This window comes from Ochotona princeps, chromosome 19 (assembly GCF_030435755.1).
Source record: "Ochotona princeps isolate mOchPri1 chromosome 19, mOchPri1.hap1, whole genome shotgun sequence".
NCBI lineage: Eukaryota > Metazoa > Chordata > Mammalia > Lagomorpha > Ochotonidae > Ochotona > Ochotona princeps.
Window position 1 is genome coordinate 26132295 of NC_080850.1, and position 22195 is coordinate 26154489.

Sequence of the window (22195 nt, forward strand, 5' to 3'; positions counted from 1 at the left end):
CATCTTCTATTTTGCTCTACATCTGCATCACTGCTTTCACAAAAAGTGAATTGATGTATATATTTAAAACAAATTTTAAAAACCACTTTATACATAACTTCAATGTGTATAAGGCATAATGACAAAACATTCAAGCAACAACAGCCAAGTCCTTAAGGGCAAAAGTATAAGAATATAAATGTCTACACACAAACATATACATGACTATATGCCAAGACACAAGACTGTGAAGTATTGTTTTAGGAATAAAGACTGGCACTTCATTCCTTACAACTTAGAAAACACACTGACAAAGGATATATGTTTTACTGCTATTTTCCTTTTACCTGTTTTCTCTCTTTAGGATTGAGGAGTAAGTATCGAGGATCAAACACTATCTTATGCAACTCCTTCTCCCATGTTGAAAAGGCAGAAACCTTTAAAATAAAAAATGTATTGCCTCATAATTAAGTTTGTTCTCAAAACATAAAGGTCATAATTTTGCTTGAAATCTACAGGACATCTGTTTATAAAGGAGACATAAAAACCATAGTGACGCTGCCATCACTAATACATGACAAGCAGTGGGAGGCTAGCAGCAGCAAATTCCCACACTAATTGGCTCTGAACATTTCTATGTTATATACAAATAACACACTTAATTACTCATTAAAATAACCACTACTGCGTGACATTTAAAAAATCGGAACATCAGAAAAAGCTTTGGAAGATCTGCATTTTGATTTCCCATACTTGCTTCAAACTCATGAACAATGTTATAATTTGAAATTGCACAATTTTACTTATTAAATGAATCTGTGAATGACTAAAAGGTTGAAATTGCTTTTCAAGTAAGCACCCAAGTGTAACACAGATGATCCGCTGTCCTTTAACTAAAAGATATGAAAGGAAGAATCATATATACCTTACCTATCCCGAGTAGTCCGCCATTCTGTAATGTTAATACTCGTCTTATATTACTCACCAAAATTTAATGACTCAAAAAGTATTAAATGTTATTTGTACTTAAAAGGGTAGTAAAATGGTATTTAGTTAAATATGATTTGAATTATCAAGAGAAAGGCTGTTTTCCAACACAGTACAGTAACGTGACAGGTTCCCTTGTCCCCCCCATAACATGAGCACTAACCTGAGATTTGACCTTTTAGCAAGACATATTTATATTACTTATACAAAACAGAAATATCTCCCCCAAAGATTGTTTTCTGACCCCTCTCTCTAGCAGCATGTCCTTGAACTGCTTCATTCGGGCCTCCAGAGGGACAATGGCCCTTTCTCGGGCAGCTTTAATTTCAGCTTCCATGGCAGCTTCTTTTTCCGAATCAATGTCTTTATTATCATCTCTCCTACAAAAGATAAAACATAAGGCATCAACTAACAAGATATTAATAACAAATCTTACTAACAATCTTAATGGAATTTTCAAGACTCACTACTGAGCAGCATATTTTTGGCAAAAAACAAATTATACTGAGGATCTCAAATGAACTCTAAGGGATAAACAACTTGTATCATCGTCATAAAATTACAGTTTCTAATGTTACAGTGGCTACATTGTTAGGAAAATCTATATACCTTTAACTGGCTAGGTTCCCCTGACCCTTGTCTATACATAAAGTGAATTATTTTACTAAAAGAAAAAGCTTATCTAGCATTGCAGTAAAGCTATGTGTTAAAATTAACCAGCACAGAATATCATTTTTTTAGTTCTTGAAATGATACAGAAAAAAATGGCATTTTTAAAAGTGTTTTACATTAGGAACACATAAAATATTTTTAAAAGCTCATAAAAATTGGCATTAAATATTCTCAAACATTGGAAAATAAAGTTCAAATAATTTCAGATTTGGCCAAGGGGATATGTGAGACAGATATACCTTACCTACCTGACATTTTTATTACTCACTTTCTGGGTGGTAAGTTGAGATTTAAGTTGAAGGACAGGTCCCAGAGAGCAACATGGGCCCAGGAGTAGTTAGGTGGAATTAGAATTGTTCATCAATGGCTAAACTACTTCTTGTTCCTCCAAAAATGCACCTTGGGGCTAAGAGCAACTCTGGTGCTGGGTGGTGCTCCAGTGAGACCACATTGTATCAAGTCACCTCTCAAACACATCTGCTACAAAAAAGGCCCATTCACGAAAAAAAGTCCAAAAATATTTTAGCAGATCTTCCTTCTTAAACATGATCTGCTAAGAATACATTACTTTATAAAACTGGTTCATATTCCCTATACAAACTTAAGGGAATTAGTAAAGTAAAACGTCTAGAAATTTAAAAACATTACATACAGAACTGTAGGTAGCCCAAAATATTACACAGAACTAAGGCTAACCCACAAATGTGAGAGGTAATTAGCAACTTAGGGAATAAGTCAAAAGAAATAGAAGACATAGTCCGTGACCTGCAGGAACTTAGCGAGATAGTCTGTGACCTAAGATATGCACAAAACAAACAGGTAAAAGCAATTTGCCAAACAATATATCCTCTTATCATAATCTATGTAAGAACTATTTAAATAAAGTTAAAAGACATCCAAGAAATATAACTAACAAAAACAATTAACTTTTATAGAATTACACTAAATGAAAATGTCACAATACAAACTATCACTATCTATCTCAATAAAAGAAATAAAAGAAAAACTAAGCCAGGAAAAAATAGGCTTTTAGCTTTGTACCTAAATAGAGAAGCTCGGGCAATCCACATAAAGGGCTTCTTTGACATTCTCCTGATAAAAGCAGTTAAAAACCTTACAGAGTTGTCTATAAGAACAAACAATTAAAAACAACCTAAAAGTTTAACATTGTAGGAACATCCAAAATTACGGTACATAAACAGAATGAATACAGTCATGTAACAGTTAAGAAAACAAATTTTTTATTCTAAAATTTTTCAAAAGAACAAAAAATTGATCACTACTAATAAAAATACTTATACATTTGATCAAGAACTAAAAAGTCAATTGCAAAAATGAGAATAGCTGTGTCAAGGTGATAGATTATGGGTGATTCTCTTCAGTGCTTTAATTTCTTTAACATTGTTACCAATAAGCAAACTTTTTTAAAAAAAGAATCACCCTTGACAGGGGTTGTTGTACTCATTCCCTTGCCATAATTTGGCTGCATTCAATCTGTCCTTTTCATAGGACTAAAAGACGCTAGTTCCTAATGACTCAAACTTTCCTTTTTGCTGCTAAATAATGGTCCCATTCCCTCCCCTCCCCCACCTCCACACCCTCTAACCCAACCTTCCACCCTCCACAACAAGTAACATTCACATTCTACCCACTCCTAGAGCACTGGCCAAGCCAATTCGTCCACCCGTGGCAGTCTTTCTCTACACCACCCACCTCCTAAGCTTATGGGTTCCCATCTTACCAGGCAGTAATGACTATAAAATCAAGGACTACGAGGAAAGTATACGAAAAGACATGTCTAAGTTTTTATGAGCTCTCTGAGTGGTGTCTACTCGCATCTATATTAGGATGAAAACTTCCTATTTATTTAACAGAATTTAGATCTAATGAATTTCTGAAAAGAATTCTTATGTTGTCATTTGGCTTTCTGATACACACTTGAATAACCAAATCTCTTACAAATCTAGCAACAGAAGGGACACCATGTCTACTTTTTAAAATAATGCTATTTAACATCAGGCCTAAGAGAGCAATCATGACTTCTCTGTGCTGACAACATACATAACAGCTACCTCCCCCAATCATAAACTGATTATGATCTAGCCGACTTTTGCATGAAAAATCTACCTGGAACCACAAAGTATATGCATAACTTACTTCCGTTTTTTTGCTTTAACAGGCTCATCTTCATTAATTTCTTCCATTAATTCCTGTTCTTCTTTAACTGTAAGATAAAATTTAATAAAATTCTGAACAAAAATAAAGTAACCATCGAATTTAGACATGAATCCCCACTATCAAAATACTTGTTTTCACAGAAGTAAAAGCAGTCTGTAGTTGAGTTCACTTACTTGCGCTCATAGAGAACTGCCACTTTTGGATGGACAGCATTGTTGGGGTCGGGTGTCCTGGAAGACACATTTCCAATGTTGTTATAACCAGGTGCAAATACATTACAGAATCTTCTCAACGGCAACAAACAGTATTCATTCCAACAGAACTATTAAATGATTGGCTTATTAGTCTTCTATAATAAAGGGGCAGGAGCTCTAAAAAATCAATCCCACCAGTCCAATGACAAAAATCACGTGCCAACGTTCGGACTCAATATACGGAGATGTTGTTAGAACATAATGCAGATCGTCTTTTAGACAATCTTAAATGTTAGGCCTGTCTATGCTCCTAGAAAAAAAGCTTATCATCTCAATCAAAAGCATCGAGCTTCGTATTTTTACGAAGTCTTAACACTAAAAAGCACTAAATACTAAAAGTACTTAGCACTAAAAATACTAAAATATACTATGTAGATGTTGATTATTTCAGAAAACAAACAGCTAGTCACAAAGTTGTTGACAGGCTTACTGAGGGGTAGTTTAGTAGTATAACAACTGAAAAGCAATGATAGTACAAACATCTCAGATTAATAAAACGTTGACAGGGACAGTAAGTTAAAAGCATACATATACCTTAGCATAATCTTATTCAAATTCTCAATTTTTATATTCAAACTCTTGCAATCAATCCAGAATGGCTCTCATATATTCTATCAAAATACTAAAAGAACGTTAAAATTGGAGGATGGATCCTCATTTAAAACTTACTGAGTTTCTTCATATCTTCCATTCCTTTTTTATGAGGGGGCTCCTGAATAATTTTGTCAACATCCGCCCTTCCAATCAAATCATCAGGTCGATCCCACATAGAAAGACGAGTGGTGGGATTATAAAAGAAGACTCGCTCATCACCGGTCCAAACAACACACCTAGGAATTAATCCAAAATATAATTTTCTGTCACAGAATTTGTTTTATGCATAAACATTTGTTTTTTCACTGTCAACCTGTCAAAAACAAAAAAGGCAGGATACTAAGGAAGGAAATGCCATTACTAAAACCCAATTTGAGAGCACTAAATTTTAAAGTATCATAAAGAATGAATTTTTTTAAGCCAGCAAATAATAAAGCTCTTAGTAATTCAAAAGTAAAACAAACCATTGCACTCCAGTGAAAGAATACAGTGTTGATTTGTTGTAGTTTAACAAACCAAAGGCACATTAACTTTCTTAGAAGCTTTAGGACTTGATTACCTCTGGTACAATAGCTAAAGAAACGCACCAATTAGATGGCACCTTGGCCTGTTCTAGTAATTACAAGTAGGAAATTCAGCAAAAAGAAAAAAGAAAAGAAAACGTGAGGCCTCTGTCAAGTTTTACAATGGTCACATAAGTGGGAAGATGCAGAGATAAAGTTTACAGAAGCATTTACACGCTCCTTTTCCTGGCTCACAGTTCTGCCCCGACATGGTCCTGAGTTGCAGACTAACATGATAGCAAACCATGGGCAGCTGCAGGTGCAACAGAAACCAGAAATTTGCCACCCAAATAATAATCCAAAGGTCATTAACAGATGGCAAGCCCAAGATGAGAGACATTTTGAAATTTGACAGAACCTACAATGCAAAAAATAATCAGATATTAAACTTTTTTTCTAGGGTGGTGCCAGGTTGATTCCTGGCTGCTACACTTCCCATCCAACTCCCTGCTAACGGTCTGGAAAGCAGTGCAGGATGGCTCAAAGTCTCGGGTCTCTGAACTCACACAGGAGACCTAGCGGACACTCCTTGCTCCCAGTTTCGGAGGAAACCCGGCTTTCAATGCTTACATTAGGAAAACAAAACAAAACAAAACAAAACAAAACAAAACAAAACAAAACAAAACGGCAGAGCAATACACTAAAAAAACAGAAAAGGAAGCATAAATAAACCCAAAATAAAAGGCAAGCAAACTGAAAATGATTTTTTTTTTTTTGAAAACCACAACTCAGGACAGGTTCTCTAAACACAGACTATCTTAGTCACTTTCATTTCTGGATCAATTAGATATCCAGGTAATTTTTTTTTTTTCAATGAACAGGCTGACTACTTTCATCTGTTTTAAGACAGAGGAATCGAGATCAAAAGACAGAGAACACTTCCACCCAGCGGCTCACTCGGGGCTGTGACCAGGCCAACTCCAGCAGCCCAGAACTCTGCGCAGGCCTCCCAGCTGGTGGCAGGCGGCCAAGCACTGCAGCTGTCCTCTGCTGCCTGCCCGGGGACGGCCGCAGGAACCAGGACTGCAAGCACAGCAGGCAGACTGTTAACTGGCACTCCGACGGATGACACAGGATGTAGGCACCGCAGGTAGCACCGCAAGGTACTGCATACAATATCTGTCCCCAAGATTATTTTCTGTTCACCAAGTTAGTAAAACCATATATGGGCCCGGCGGCGTGGCCTAGCGGCTAAAGTCCTCGCCTTGAACTCCCCGGGATCCCATATGGGCGCCGGTTCTAATCCCAGCAGCTCCACTTCCCATCCAGCTCTCTGCTTGTGGCCTGCCTGGGAAAGCAGTCGAGGACGGCCCAAAGCTTTGGGACCCTGCACCCGCGTGGGAGACCCGGAAGAGGTTCCAGGTTCCCGGCATCGGATCGGCGCAGCACCGGCCGTTGTGGCTCACTTGGGGAGTGAATCATCAGATGGAAGATCTTCCTCTCTGTCTCTCCTCTTCTCTGTATATCTGACTTTGTAATAAAAATAAATAAATCTTAAAAATAAATAAATAAATCTTTCAAAAAATAGCAAGTAATGATTTAGTCATGATGCACCTTTACACGTATCTTCCACCTGCATTTACCAAAGAAGCCTAGAAATACTAATTAATCCCACAGCATCAATTCCATAGCTCCTACACTTGTGCTATCTCTGAGACAGGAAACACATGAGAGGAACAAAGCATCTTGTCACAGTAGAAAAGCCAGAAGCTCTAAAGGAGTTAGTCTCAAATGGATCCTCCTCACCAAAGACAGACGACACAGTAACTTCAAAAGAAATGGAAACGTTAAATGTACAGATTAGCAACACTAACTTAGAATAAGTGGTAAATCCTTCCTTCCTATATAATCCTATCCTAACCAATCTGACTAATCCTATCCTAACTAATACAGGCACTTTTTCATTCCCTAAGTATTGTAGGGGTTGTGGCTTAGCACATGAAGTCTCTGCCTGTATGGCCAGCACCCCATATGGGTGCCAGCTTGAGTCTCAACTGCTCCACTTACATTCCAGTTCCCTGCTAAAGTGCATGGGAAAATAACAAGAGATGGCCTAAGTACTTGCACCACTTCATATGAGACAAAAAGCTCCTGGCTCCTGATTCCAGCTCAGCCCAGCCTCAACCACTGCAGCCATTTGCAGAGTGAATCAACAGATGAAGTCTTCTCTAGTCTCTATCTCTGCCTTTCAAATAAGTAACTTATATAATCCCACAAGCATAACCACATAGCAGAGATGTGCATAAGCTAAACCATTAACAGAGGGTACCAAAAGAAAGGAAGATACTTGCTAACAATTTTAGGTATGCACACTCCAAATACAACAAACATTTAGTAGACATAAAGTCAACATAAGAACACTTGTCAAAAGCATCTTTTCCTTCTAAACATGCAACAACAATGTATGATTTGGAAAAACAAAAAATGGTTACTTAAGCTGAGCACATACCATGGAGTACCAGGAATAGGAGTAGTAGCTACTGGTTTTGCCTTCTGGGCAGCCTTTTCTTCTTCAGTCATCTCCTCCTCTTTGGGCTCCTACAAGAAATGGCATTATTCACACTTAATTAAGAACAGACACACAATCAGTTTTAAGCATCACCGCAAACACCTCCCAGTGCAACCAACACTGGATCTGCCTGTCAGAATGAGGAAGGTGAAACTTAGTTAGAATTTCTCAAAGTTTCAACTCCTTGGCACACCAGAAAGAGCTGCACTCTACCGCAGCAGAAGCCAGCAGCAGCAGCCGATCTAATCTTAAAGGCTCACCAATCATGTGCTAAAACTTTCCTAACATTGAAAACATGGAATATCATCAGGCCCCAAGTGAGAAATGGACGCTCCAAAAGGCAAAAGTCCTAATTTATAAAGGCATTATTCCACGCAAAGAAAGAGACAAATAAAAATATCCCCAGCATCCCCCAAACACAAGGTCGCACTTATGACCTTAACATGTCAAGAAACAGAGACAGTCTAAGCTCTGGCCTAAGACCCCTTCTTCCTGCAGGCCTCAGGTTAGTGTTACAAGTAAGTCAATGAAATGTTCAAAGAAAACATCGAGTTAGAAACCAGAACTCTGAGACTTCAGAGATCAATCTTATAGCAACTATTTCTAATATATCAAAGAACTCCTGGGGCCGCGGGCTCTCACCTCCTTCATCTCTTTCATAGGCTCTTCTTTCGCATCCTCCTCCTCTGTCTCCATCGGCAGAGGTTCTTCCGAGGGTTCTTTAATCGGCTCTTTGATCTTCTCCTCCAACTTTTCTATTAAAAAGAAAAGACCGTGTTACTTACAGGTTTTGATACGATTTTTGAGAGAACTCCAGAGACTAAGCAGTTAAGATATTCTATTTCTAGTTATTAAACACAAAAATAAAATGTCCTTCCTTGTAATATCATTGGCTTGTATATAATGTGATGTTCAACTTCAAGTATCTTGCTCTACCAATCAGGAAACTGACTGATGAGGGGGTCATAGCATCTCTGAGGTCATTCAGACATCATTTGTAGTAATCATTCATTGTGATGAAAAGGAAAAAAAAAAGGTTTTTAGAAAGATATAAGGATGGTGACATAAATTTTTTCCTCACAAAACATACATTCCTTCCTAAATTATGCAATTTTTAACAGGAGCAAAAAAAGTACGTGTCTTAACTGCTCGAAACAACAATGACAAGTGTCCAAACAGAACTTGTTTTTTAAATAAATTCCAACTTAGTGGCATAAATAATCCCATAACAATGTTATTAGAAAGACCCTCAAATATGCTTAAAAAAAAAAATCAGACATCCTGAAAGGATTCCACTGACTAAAACGTGTCCCAAATTGTTAAAACAATACCTTTTTCCTTTAGTTCTTGTGGTTTTTCCCAGGTTGATTCTAACGTTCTGTTGTTATAATAATAGGTTTTCCCATCCGCTGTTTTATATTCAGTCCATTCAGAAACTGCTGCTGCTCCAGCTAAGGCAGCAGGAGAAGCTGCGATAGCAACTTGAGGATGTATCATAGGCACAATGGGAGGGGCCATTCCAGGCAATACACCTACAGAAAGAGTGAGGGAAAATTAGACCCAAGTATTTAATTACAATATACAATTACACTCTAAGAGCTAAATCTTACCAAATATTAATAAATGAATCAATGGAACAAAAAATCATATAAAAAAGAGATTTTAAATACTACTTGATTCTATGACCCTGGTTTTTTTTTTTGTAAGTTCTAATGGTTAAATTCAATCAGATGCAGAAATTCAACCCAAGAAGTACCTGAAAAATATTGACACATTTGGGTCTTACTCATGATGAGGTCTTGATAAAAATCATTCTCTATGATCAGAAATATATTTTTAGAATTTCTCAAATTCTAGTGAAATCACAAATTATATTTGTGGAGCATATTGCCTAAGGCAAAATTAGTCTGCAGCCCTAATATGCTTAAAAAGATGCAAAATTTCTTACTTTAAAATAAATGACTGGGATTACCAAATCAAAATGACTAAAGATAGCTATCAGTGTGAGCTGTCTATTCCTGTCCTAAGCAAAAGCTACCTTCAGCTTTCAGAAGATCAGACATTTACACATTTTACAAGACAGCCAAATAAGCTGATACTAAATAAACAAATTATTAAACTAAGGATATTCAAAATTGAAACGAAACTGTGAAATCCTAAACCAGAATTTACTTTCTAGCTTTTTACTTTGCTTGAGTAACTTTAAAATGCCAATATATATTGTACACACAAATATTCACACACATATATTCACTAGCATGCAAGCGTCATCACATCACTGAACACATGGAAATGATTTTTTTATATTTAACTTAAAAACACATCAAAAATAAAATTAAATGCTATGAATATGAGAATGAAATTGTTAACACTTATTACACAAATCAAGATATAAAGTGATCTGACCTTGTTTGCTTTTGTGAAACAAAGAGGCTAATACTACAGGCAATTGGGAAAATCAAGTGTTGGCCAAATATGACAACTGTATATATACTGCTCATTAAAAAGAAAAATATAAAAAAATCCACTCACTTGGGCAAAAAAATAAATAAATAAAAGGAGAAACAACAACATTCACTACCATGCCAACTTACAGACAAAACAAACTAAGATGGTTTTAAAAATTACCGGTCTTGGTGGTAGCGACTGTCTTTACATACGGGCAGCTGACTATTTGCATCATTGCTACACCTGTAAAATGGATAAGCAAGCATACGTTGGAAAGCTGCCATTGTATGTCAGCTACCACTGGGATTCAGGGCGATAATTTACCACTACAATTGAGAATGTGACCTCCAATGAAAAAGACCAAGAATGGAATAAAATTCCTTTATATGTGACATTTTGTGGGAAGTGGTGTCAAGTCCAACAACACTAACTAAATTGGAACAATTACCTACCATCTGATAACATCTGAAGGTGTCTCAGTGTTTTAAACTCAACAAAAGAAAGCTCCTTCACTACAAACGTGACATATCCTCACATGGGACCTTCTCCCACGGGACATCAATCCACGCTGCCTTTGCTCAGACACCAAACAAGATGCAGCATGATGCTGACAGACACTTGCTCTACACTACTGCCACGGTGACCCTGCACACAGGAGCACAGAAGTATGAAGGAATGCAACAGACTAACACATGGGAGAGCGAGAGGGAAAGCAGGTTATGAAACCGCTCTAAATATCCTACCATAAATATTCTCGCTAAGAAAGCGCAAAGACGAAGGAGAGGATTATGTAACTAATGCCAGGATACCCACGCTGTGCCGCTCTGTTCCATGGAATCCCAGAAGACTGAACACAGTGGAGGCAGGAAGGAGCATTTAAGGAATACCCAGCCTCTCCCATATTGTCAGTGACGACTTCAGCTGCGGCCACAGAACTCTATCATCTAAGCTGGCTAACGACATATATTCAAGGATGGAAGTTACATACAGTTCTTAGAAGAATGAAGATTCATCGTGGTGCATTACAGTGAAGATAAATAAGGGGAAAAAAGCAAAGCTAGAAAAATGACTAAGAAATTCAAAATTGAAAATGAATTTCAATTTTTTTCTACAAAAAGGAAAAGGTTCAAGAAATGTATACAAAAAAATAACTTCGATTTCATTTAATTCAGCTAAAAAACACTAACCTAGCTTGGGACCCAAAAAAGTTAAAAATAACAACTATTTTTTGCATTGAATGCCAGAAAAATAAATTTCTTCCAATTTAGACTGGAATTTAACATTAAGCCCTGGATATGAACCACTTTATCTCCACACACACACACAAAAAAACCCTACCACTTTGACAAGATCCTTTAATTCCATGATTGCTACTTTACATAAAGGATATTACAATGGATCTTAAAAATCTGCTAAGTTACATGTATAGTTTTATTCTGCCTAATGTTGAAAGCAAGCAATGAAAAGATTTCATTCATACAGCATGCAGTATATTTAAATTAATACAAATACTGCCACCTACAGGACTACCAAATTTATCGAAACAGCACTAGAAATCCAATTCTTAGAATACTTGAACATGAAACTCAAAGATTGTTCTCCACAACTATTCTTCTGAGTGACACTAACTATATAACTTAAACAGAAGAAACCCAAATCCACCAATGTAGACTTAACTGCTTTGTTAAAAATCGACTTAGTCAACACACTTTTCTAACTGACTACCAGACACAGACCATGGCAAAAAGTCACATATAAGAGCCAGTGGGTTGCCTCAATTGGCTAATCCTCCACTTCCAAGTGCCAATATTTCAACTAGGTATTAATTTGTGTCCTGACTGTTCCACTTCCCATCCAGCTCCCTGCTTATGGCCTGAGAAGGCAGCACAGGATGGCTCCAGTCCTTAGGACCCTACATCCATGTGGGAGACCCAGAGGAAACTCCTGTCTTCAGATTGACTCAGCTCCAGCTGTGGTGGTCTTTGGGGAGTAAACCAGTGGATAGAAGATCTTTGTCTTGCCTTCTTTCTGTAAATCTGCTTTTCCAACAAAATTTTTTTTAAAAGAAGTCACATACATTTCTTACGTGTCAGGTTTCTTTCAGAAAGTATCATCATTGATGTGTCTCATTAATACAGTATAATCACACATCATTTCAACCTTTTAAAAAAGAAGCAGCAGCTGTTAAGTTTCCCTACAATTCTACCCTCAAATTATGCTACTAAGAAATTTAAAACCCCACTTAGCATTTTGGGTAATTTCGACATTACTAACAACAGGTTTCTTAAATGTATTTCATCTAAGACTTCATGGTTTTAGAAGCAAAAACCCTATAATGCTAGTCTAACTCCCTGCCCTCTCAATCCTTTTATTTTACCTCATCTTTCTACTCTTTCATCTTGTTTGATGATCCTTTCCTTCACCACCCTCAATAAAGCCCAGAAACACTATGTTAAACAGAATTTAAAAAGTTTCAAGACACATGACAAATTCTACACTCTACTGCATAACTAGAAATAATAAAGGGGTAGCTCAACACACATAAAAGCAAACAGATATTTGGGAGAAGAAAAAAAAGTCTTTATTGTCTTGTGTTTACTAAAAATGTTGTATGACTGAATTAACATAAAAAATAAATGCCATAATATATTTAAAAAATCACTTTCTGTAAGACACTAACACCCACTCCATTTGGCATTTTGGAAAAACCTTCCAAACTATGTAATTCAAATTCTCTAACAATTAACCTAAGAAATGCTATCAGCAGCTGCCATTTACTGAACGCCTATTGCTTCTAAACTTCACAAGGACCACTTCATTTTGGTGACCCAAATAATCAGTGCCATTCAGCGTAAACTTTTTATCAAAAGGGCAAGTGTCAAGGGAAACCATACATGAAATGCAGTCATAAAAGGCTGGCATTGGGCCTTGTGTTGTGACACTCACATCCATTATCATAGTGTTGGGTCAGGGTTCAACTTCCCCGCTCCTGACTCCAACTTCCTCCTAATGCAGACCCTGGATGGCACAGAGGCAGCTAAGAATCAGGGTTCCTGTTAGCCACTTTGGGGGCAACTTGTATTGAGTTCTCAGTTCACAATTTTGGCCTCAGTCTGGCCCTAAACATGACAGGTGACTGGAAAACGAATCAACAAATGGAAGTTCTTGAAGTCCTTTGTCTCTATTTGCCTTTCAGGGAGAAAAAAAAAAAAAAAAAAAAGCAAAACCTTGAAAAAAAAAAAGCAGCTGTGTCCTGTACATTTTACTATGACAAAGTTCTATTTTCTACAGAAACGAATACTGCTAGTCTGTATCTCCCCTCCCTTCTCTTAGATTAAGTTGTATGAAACCATCCACTGGTTAGCTCTCCAAATGGCCACCACCAGCACAGCTGGGTCAGGCCTGAAGCCAGGAGCTTATTTCAGGTCTCTCGCAAGGGTGTAGGGCCCTAGGACTTGAGTCTTGCTCTGTTGCTTTGCCAGGGACATTGCCAAGGAGCTAGAGGGAAGCAGAGCGGTTGGGTTGTCGAACTGGCCCCAGATGGGATGCCAGCACTGCAGCAGCAGTTTTATCCAACACCACAAGGCTGGTCCCTCCTCCAGAGCGTGTGCTTACTGATCTGGTGAGAACCTTTCAGCATGTCAACAGCATCATCATCCTACTACTCGGTCTTCACAAAATTAGCAACCCCAGCTCCTTCAAATCAGTTAGAATCCAAGATCTGGTCTTAACACTGTCCTTATCCTAAATCAGACAAAACCCACAAGTCAGGACAAAATTCCAAGCTACACTCTGTCACTTAGTTTCCTACAAAAGCTACATTCAGAAGAAACCAATAATGGAGAAAATATTTCGTTTTCTTATTTCAGAATGTTTTATAGCATGCACTGCCCACTGAATTATCAGACTATTTTGACAATGTGTAAAAAGTTTTTATATCAAATCAAAAACAAAAAAAAAATATTAATTCTTGAAGACCTTGGTTTCCTTATTGCCAATGAATAGTACCTGAAAGCATCTTTTCCAAATTAGTCACAAAGGAAAACGAGAGCAATAGTGAATAGAATGTGTGTGAGTCTGAGAAATGGCTGTCACCACAACCCAGCCCTTAAATAGAAACTAGCACAACAAAACCAATGGCAACAACTCTGGGGGACGTGAGACACGGAGGCCTAAGCTCATTCCACCCTTGCTACATGAATTTTCTAAATTACCTAAAACATCAGGGTTGACAAGTATAGCACACGGAGCGTGGACCAGACACTAAAGATCAGACAAACGTGTCTGCTAATACCATTTGCACTCCAATGAGGATGCCCAGATATTATCACTGTTTAATCCCCACAGGAAGAATTCTACTCCACAACCTTTTCTCTCTGTAACTTTAGTCACTTCTAATTAGATATTAAAATACACAAATTTGCTACAACAATTTAAGCTTTCAAGTAATGCATGTGACACTCTACTTCACTACTGTTACAAGGGAACTTGGTGATAGCTGTTTTACAAGAATTTTTTTTTCCAGCAGTTAAGTCACTCTATTTTCTCTCCAGTGTAACAGTTTATAACGCCAAGTATCAGCTAGGTATCTGCATCCGGAATACACAAGATCAAATCCCCAAACCATCACTCATTAGTTATATAATCTTGGGCAAGTAATTTAACCTGTCTATGTACCTACCTCAGAAAATGGTTGTGAAGATTAAAACAGTAAAGTTTTTACAACAGTGCACTGTAGATAAATCATTCAATTTGTGTTAGCTCCTATGATTTGATCTCTCAACTTCAGACTCAATCCCTTAAAGTTACTGCATTTAGAACATATTTACAGGAAAAGATGATCATTTTTAATTCATCCAGGCCAATATCCAAAGTAAGTGTAGCTTTCAATGTGGCTCTAATTTTAAGACATGTAAACAACAACAAAAAAAGGACATTTACCAAAACTGAAGAGAAAATATTGCAATTCGCCATGAATCTTTCAAAAACCTTTCAAACAAGTGAGATTCAAGGCAAGTTTCAAACGCAACAGACACATGAGAACAAACTAAGTGACAATATGGAAACATAGTCGAAAAGATTATTATAATCTGTTGATTTACCTGGAAGTGGAATTGGCATGCCAGGAAGGGGCACACGAAACGGAGGTACCATGACTGGTGGGAAAGCAGGTATTGCTGCTGCTGGCTGAGGTACTGAGTGAGGAACGGCAGGAGGTAACGCCTGGGGGTGCGGCTGGGGAACCGTGTGCACAGGTGTGGCTGTGGGAGCAGGAGCTGAAACACTAACTGTAGGCGTGGCAACTGACACAGCAGAACTTGGGGTCTGATCTTGTGTTGTGGGTGCTGATAAAAGATAAAACAGACACATATCACTCCTTCATAGACCACTGCAGCATAGTCACTCACTCAGGAAACATTAAGGGCCCACTCCATGCACCATAAGAAATTTGTCAAAAGGTCTGTCTTTAAAAAGCTTGAAAAGTTACTCAGAAAAGTTTATTCTGAGATGATGAACCTTGGAAGGTTACGATTTGAACAAGGAGAATGGGAAAACAAGGAGAAAACAAACAAGTAGTCAGGGAAGTATGAGTAAAAGAAAAAGAGGAGAGAATGAGGAATTGTTCAGAAAATTGAAAGCAAGCCGCCAACTAGTGAAACACTACACTTTCTAACAGGTAGGCCAGAGGCAGAAGCTAGCAGTGTTGAAGAGATGGCTAAGGCAGTGTGTCTACACTGCTGAACAGGGAAGAGGAGACTTGGGTCAATGCACAGAAAATGATCTAGAAGAATACACACAAATATACATCCACCTCTGACTACATCACTCAGGTTTTTTTTTTACTAGATTTTTCATTAGAGTTTAAATTTCTTAAAAGAATGCACTCTTTTGTTTGTGTAACTTCATAAACACAAGATGGACAGACAGAAGTTTTTTGCATGGAAGAATAATCATCAGTGTTCTTTGATTAATTAACTGGGCAGATGCACAGGAAATAAAGGAAGAACAGAGGTAGGAAAAGCAACTTTAATACTACTGCATATAACTAACGACTGATTAGATACAAATAAATGGAGCAAAAAAAAAAAAAACCTCAGATTTCCCTAGGATTCTTAAAAAAAAAAAAAAATCAAGTTTCCATTGTACAACTAGAATGTGAAATTCAAATCTGTACTTCAAACTTATAATTATTCACAATACACATTCCATCTCCAGTAATACTTAAAATAAGGTGACCTAAATAAATAAGATCCATTTTCCATACTTCTTAAAACTTCAGTTTCACATTTTACAAAAATTGTTTAACTTGTTCATTCATAACCTAATTACAAAACACAATTCATTTTGGTGATAAACTGATCACACATAGGTCAGGTTTTTCTTGATGTAAAGAAAAGTTAAAGCCCCACATTCCACCTGTATCAGAGAACGAATTTATCAAATTAAGTGAAGCTAAACAACATTTTCCCAATCTTTCTGTGAATTTTGCAAAAACACAGTTTAATAAAAACCACCCAACAATGCAACTGACAACAGACTGTGCATCTTTTTTCAGCTTTAAAAATGAAAAACTCACTTAGGCTGGGAAGGTGTGAGCAATTTCATACTTGTTAAGGAGGAACTCACCTTGGCTAAATAGACAGCAGGGCCAAACAAGTATCTTCAGGGCCCAGGAATGAATTGTTGGTCTAGCATAGACCTAGCCTTAGGGTACAGTATCATATTAATATAATTTTATAACAGTGGGAAAAATACATATTTCATGCAACATTTGCCCAGTCCCATACATTCATCAGTTAGCAGTATAATCTACCATAATGGCTGAAAACACATCTAATTGGTCTTGCCAATTTTGCTAAGAAGTAGATTTCATTAGTTTGTACAAATCTGCACAAAATAGATTAAAATACAAATTCTTTTTTTGTTACAGTCTATACTAAGCTCACAGACCTTTAAAAAATAGTATAATAGTTTTTAGCTACTTAGTAAAACTAGGAAAGTACTGCAGTCTGGAAAATGTACTGGTTTAGAAGAACATCAAAGCTCAGTTGGGAAGGACCAAGAGGCAGCAGAAAGCATTCACTCATCCCATCCCTCTTCCTTTGCAACACAGGATCAGCTCGACTTGACTATCGGCCGTGAATCAGCATGAGCAGGAAATGGGAAAGTCCTAAAGAACTGGGTGAGAAGCTGGACCAAGCAGGGGACCTAAGACCTCACTGATACATCATCTGCTAAACTAGTAAGGCATGAGACCCCAAACACACTAATCCAGCCTCAGTGGATTTTTTTTTTTTTCAAAAAGACAACTGATTATATATAAAACAGAGGGAAAAATATAAGACTATGGAATGACAGCACATCATGATATACTAAATCAAGTGAAATAAAAACATCAGGCATATTCAGAAAGACAACATCAAAACTCCTGTTTAAAAGCAATAAAAAGAAAATAATGTGCTACCTGTTTTTTTGGAATAAAAGCCTCCCAAACACTGCAGGACAGGGCAAAAACTGGCAAACAGGATTTGTCAGAGAATAGTTGGTAATGGGCTGGCAGACTTCCCTGACACAGAAGCTGAATGTACACGGGTAGTCGCCATCTTTGTATGCCCCCCTCCCTTAAGACAAGAGCGAATACTGATTCTCCTTCCCACAAAGGCAGAGTAACACAGTTAAGTTACACATACAGAGCTTCATACAGGACTACACTGCTTTTATTAGCCCTCCACTGTCACCACCACAGGAACCCATCTTCTGCACTGCCACAAAGGTTCTGGAATCAGTCTATAAAAAGGTAAAGATCTTCAACCAGCTAGCTACTACGACCGCTACATTTCCATATGAAAACTCAGCTACAAAAACAAACTTGCTAAGTACTTTTACATTTTCCCTTTTAGTTTATATTCCCTCAACATCTCTGAAAAAAAAGTTTAGTAGAGTCTTTAAAAACTGTCTCTATATCATCTGCACCTTACATCTTATTTCTTCTTTATTAAATCATTAAAGTCCAAATCTGAATACACTATGATTAAATTTCTCTCACATACATTAGTTTTGCACACAAATAATTCCTGGGGCCAGTGTAGTGGCACAGCCAGTTAATCCTCCTCTACCTGTGGTGCCAGCATCCCATAATGGCAGGGGTTCACACCCCAGCTGCTCTGCTTATGATTCAGCTCCCTGCTAAAGCAGCAGGAGGATGCTCTCATGTGGGAAAGCAGTGGAGAACGGGCCCCTACACCTGCCTGGGAGACACAGACGAAGCTCCTGGCTCCCAGCTTTGGACCAGCCCATCCCTGGCCATTGCAGCAATTTGGGAAGGGAATGAGCAGATGGAAGATCTCTTTCTGTCTCATCCTCTCTCCCAAGTAAAATAAAGAAAACTTTAATAATTAATAATAATAAATATAATAATAATTCCCTCAGTCCCCAAAGGGGGAGCAGGTCAAAGGGACACACAACTTTGAAAAAACAAAATTCCTTTACCTCTTCTCCAGGTAACTAAACAACACAAACTACACTCATTCTTGAAGGATAATTACACTATCTTCAGCATAATATCGTGTCAAACAAAATTAATGACATCATTATTTCAATAGTTTTTGGCCCAAGTTCTCTCAAATTTTAAAGTAGTAGCATCCCTTTACAAAAGAAAGAAGTTTTTTTTTTTTTAAAGGGGTAGAATAAGAATGGATAGTTGTGACAATCTCTGATCTATCCCATTCTTCAGCCCTCAAATCTCACCTTTTTACAAAAATCTAGCCTTTGGGTCACCACAACTATACACCTGAAAATCTGTTTTGCTCTCTGCGTACTGCTATTCCATGGGCTCATTCCACCTGCCTGCATTCCATTCTAGGGTCCACTACCTCACAAAGGTTAGCAACAAAGCCCCAAGTGATCTTGACTACAATACCACCACAACTAGCACCAGGGAACTCCCCTAACCTGCACCAACACAGGACCCTTAGTTCCTGTGTCATCCATTGGATTCTTAAAACCCTTCATAGCTTGTTGCATTCTTACCAAAAGTGTATTGGCCAACTGTTTCCTAACAATCCTGTAACCTGCACTTATCAATACCTGACCTTTGCTCATGCTGCTCCTACCTGAAAAACCCTTTCCTCACTCCTGATTATATTCAAGTTTTACTTCACATTCTTCATGATCAACTTGAACATTCAACAGTCAGCCCACTGCTCCTTGAATCCTTGCCTCTTTCATTTCTATCTCATTTTACACTCTATTCTCTAATGGCTTGACATGTAGTACTCTTGCCGCAATTAGGAAAATCAGAAACTCTGCAAGGCAGCCAAACTTACACTGACTTTACAATTCCCAGAGTCCTCATCAGTGCTAGCCATGACGGATAGCTAACTCTACACTGAGCCAGTTAAATTTCATGAACTGCAACTAAGCAAATAATTTTTTTTTACTAACATAAATTTTGGTTTCTCTTTGAAACAAAAGTTTTAACATCAAAAATGTTAAACTAAATAACATCAAGGATAGTATCAGAAACATTCAGTTCATCTTGGAGAGCAGCTCCTGGCTTACTTCTCTAGCCCCTAAATGAATACACAGACTTGCTGGTACTCACTTGATACTGTCTGTGCAACTGAAGTGGCGGTTGTTGTGGTAGAAGTGGTGGAGGACGGGGTGGATGACGACGTTGAAGTGGACACTGCAGGTGCTGGGCTACTGGTTGCAGGGGTGGAAGCTCCTACTGCCTGTGCTTGCACTTGGGCCTGCGCCTGAGCCTGCGCCTGCGCCTGGGCCTGCGCCTGGGCCTGGGCCTGGGCCTGGGCCTGGGCCTGGGCCTGTGCCTGTGCTTGTGCCTGGGCCTGGGCCTGAGCCTGGGCCTGAGCCTGTGCCTGGGCCTGAGCCTGTGCCTGGGCCTGGGCCTGCGCCTGAGCTTGAACCTGTGCCTGGGCTGCAAGCATAGGTGTCAATTCTGACTGCTGAATAACCTTAACTCCATCTGGCTTGGTCCATGCAGATTCACGCGTCCGAGCATTATAATAATAAACCTACAAAGGAAGCAAAAACACTGATATCAGAGATTCTGCCTACTGTTAAAAACAGTAATGCAACTAAGCTTTACCCTTAAAAGGTATTTCAAGCTTACAAAAAGTATATAAAAACAGATCATTCATTTATTATGGGATCATAAGTAATCCAGCCTCCTGGTTTCTATAGTGAGCCTATTTTAACATAAATAAGAAAGAAAACAAATGCTGAATTTCATGCAGAAAGCTAATACAGCCAGACTGAGTGTGCTACCCTTAAAAAGACTCGCCTGCTGGCTGGGGTCTGAACACTTCAATTTCAGAAGGGTTACCATTGTGCCCACATTCAAAAGAATGGCTCCCTGCACCTAAACCTATGCAAACAATGCAATTCCTGCTGAAAACAGTCTTTCCTCCTGGAAAAGGGTTTGTGGTAGAAGCTATGCAGAGATGCCACCTCTGTGGCCAGTCCCCCAGAGAAAGCCCTGTGACCTCTGAGACCTGTTGAGCTCCCTGGGCAGACAAGAGTACACACGAGTCACCATTGTTCACTCCAGACTGGAGGAACCAGGCACACCTCATGGGATTCCAACAGCACAGCGTTCTTACAAACCTTGGCCTGGCCTCCTTGAGATTGGGTCCCAGGCCCTTTCCCTTTGCAAGTTTTTTTAAAGATTTTTCACAGTAATAAGCCCTTGGTACGATTTCCTGCTAGTCAAATTACCAAACCTGGGTGGGGGTGGCCTTGAGGACCTGCGACACGTAAATGACAAGCTTTCAACATCACAGGCAAAGCTAGGTTGGCACTTGAGGAAACCACTTGTCTCGTGCAGACAGACATCCAATCCAGGTGGCCTTCCTAGAGGCTCTAAACCACACCCTGCCTCACTGAGGCAATTTCTTCATGGACAAGGATACGGTCTTCGATCTCAATCTACCAGATTCTACATTTACTCCTTTGTCTACAAACACAACTTAAAATGCTTTTTAATTTACCTTTCCATCTGGAGTTTTGTTTTCAACCCATATCTCCTCGGTAGGCGGCAGTGCTGGAGTACCAGGGGCAGTCACAGGAGGCATTCCTGGCGGGAACATCATGCCCGGAGGAGGAGGCATGGTTCCCAGGGGGGGAGGCATGAAAGGTGGTCTCTGTGGATTCACAACAGTTAATATCCACTGTAATTAGCAACTCTAGTTTCTTCAAATTATTACCGAGTTCTATTCCACAGTAAATCACCATAAGAAAACTTACTTTTATAGTCTATTCAAATACATTTACTTGTCGATTTAGAAGTTTTTAATGCGAAAAATCACTAAACAGACCAGAAACACATACATCAAAATATTAACAGGAGAGGCAGTCAATTCTGACTTAATGTCACTACATATAAATTCTGCTTTTTTAATCCAAATTTTTCATATACTGCTAACTTGGTTACTTTTTAAAAAAAATTCTCAGAACATATTTTAACATCAGGCATACCAATGACTTCATAAATCACAACAGGTATCAATCACAAGAGAAATTCTTTTTTACAGAATGGCAATCACTAAACAAGAAAAGTCACATACAGGTAACCCTGTGCTCTCTCTCTCTGCCTATAACAAAACACCTTATTAGCTAAAAAACATTCAGATCCTATTTTTAACAATATGGTTACAATAATGCTTGTTCAAAGACATCAAATTTTAATTGATATTTTAAAGACATAGTAAAATAATTGCCCATTGTACTTCTCAAGGCTAAATTATAATTTAGAATTCAATTCAATATACACTACAACTTAAACCTCCCCGGAGCCATTACTATTTTAACATGATCTGTGACAAAACCTTCACTGTCATTCTAAGAACTTCTGAAAAAAACATAAAATTCCAAAGCAAACAATTTACCTGCAACCGCTATCCCTCACTAGAGCAGAAAAGCAGCCCCTTTCAACACACATACTCAATCTCTTAAATATAAAGACTCTTCAAGAAAAGGTTTTCACTGCAGAT

The 22195-nt window shown here is 38.3% G+C and overlaps 1 protein-coding gene across 7 annotated transcripts in view; it reads right to left on the reverse strand.

Annotated features, from left to right (window-relative positions):
- The window catches only part of TCERG1 (transcription elongation regulator 1), a 50321-nt gene that overhangs the window by 20186 nt on the left and 7940 nt on the right, over window positions 1–22195 (reverse strand). For 2 of the 7 annotated variants that reach the window (XR_009247196.1, XM_058677702.1), the window contains exons 3-15: window positions 21194–21346; window positions 19789–20218; window positions 15287–15529; window positions 10365–10427; window positions 9068–9268; window positions 8379–8491; window positions 7677–7765; window positions 4740–4900; window positions 3990–4046; window positions 3796–3862; window positions 2680–2730; window positions 1211–1346; window positions 327–416 (exon numbers count right to left, since the gene is read on the reverse strand). Coding sequence is in view for 6 of the 7 variants with exons in the window: in XM_058677702.1 (XP_058533685.1) it covers window positions 327–416; window positions 1211–1346; window positions 2680–2730; window positions 3796–3862; window positions 3990–4046; window positions 4740–4900; window positions 7677–7765; window positions 8379–8491; window positions 9068–9268; window positions 10365–10427; window positions 15287–15529; window positions 19789–20218; window positions 21194–21346 (1854 nt within the window). In the remaining variant the exon portion in view is untranslated. Of the gene's footprint in view, window positions 1–326; window positions 417–1210; window positions 1347–2403; window positions 2434–2679; window positions 2731–3795; window positions 3863–3989; window positions 4047–4739; window positions 4901–7676; window positions 7766–8378; window positions 8492–9067; window positions 9269–10364; window positions 10428–15286; window positions 15530–19788; window positions 20219–21193; window positions 21347–22195 lie in introns of all 7 variants that reach the window. The other 5 variants (XM_058677704.1, XM_058677703.1, XM_058677706.1 and 2 more) reach the window with 5 other exon arrangements.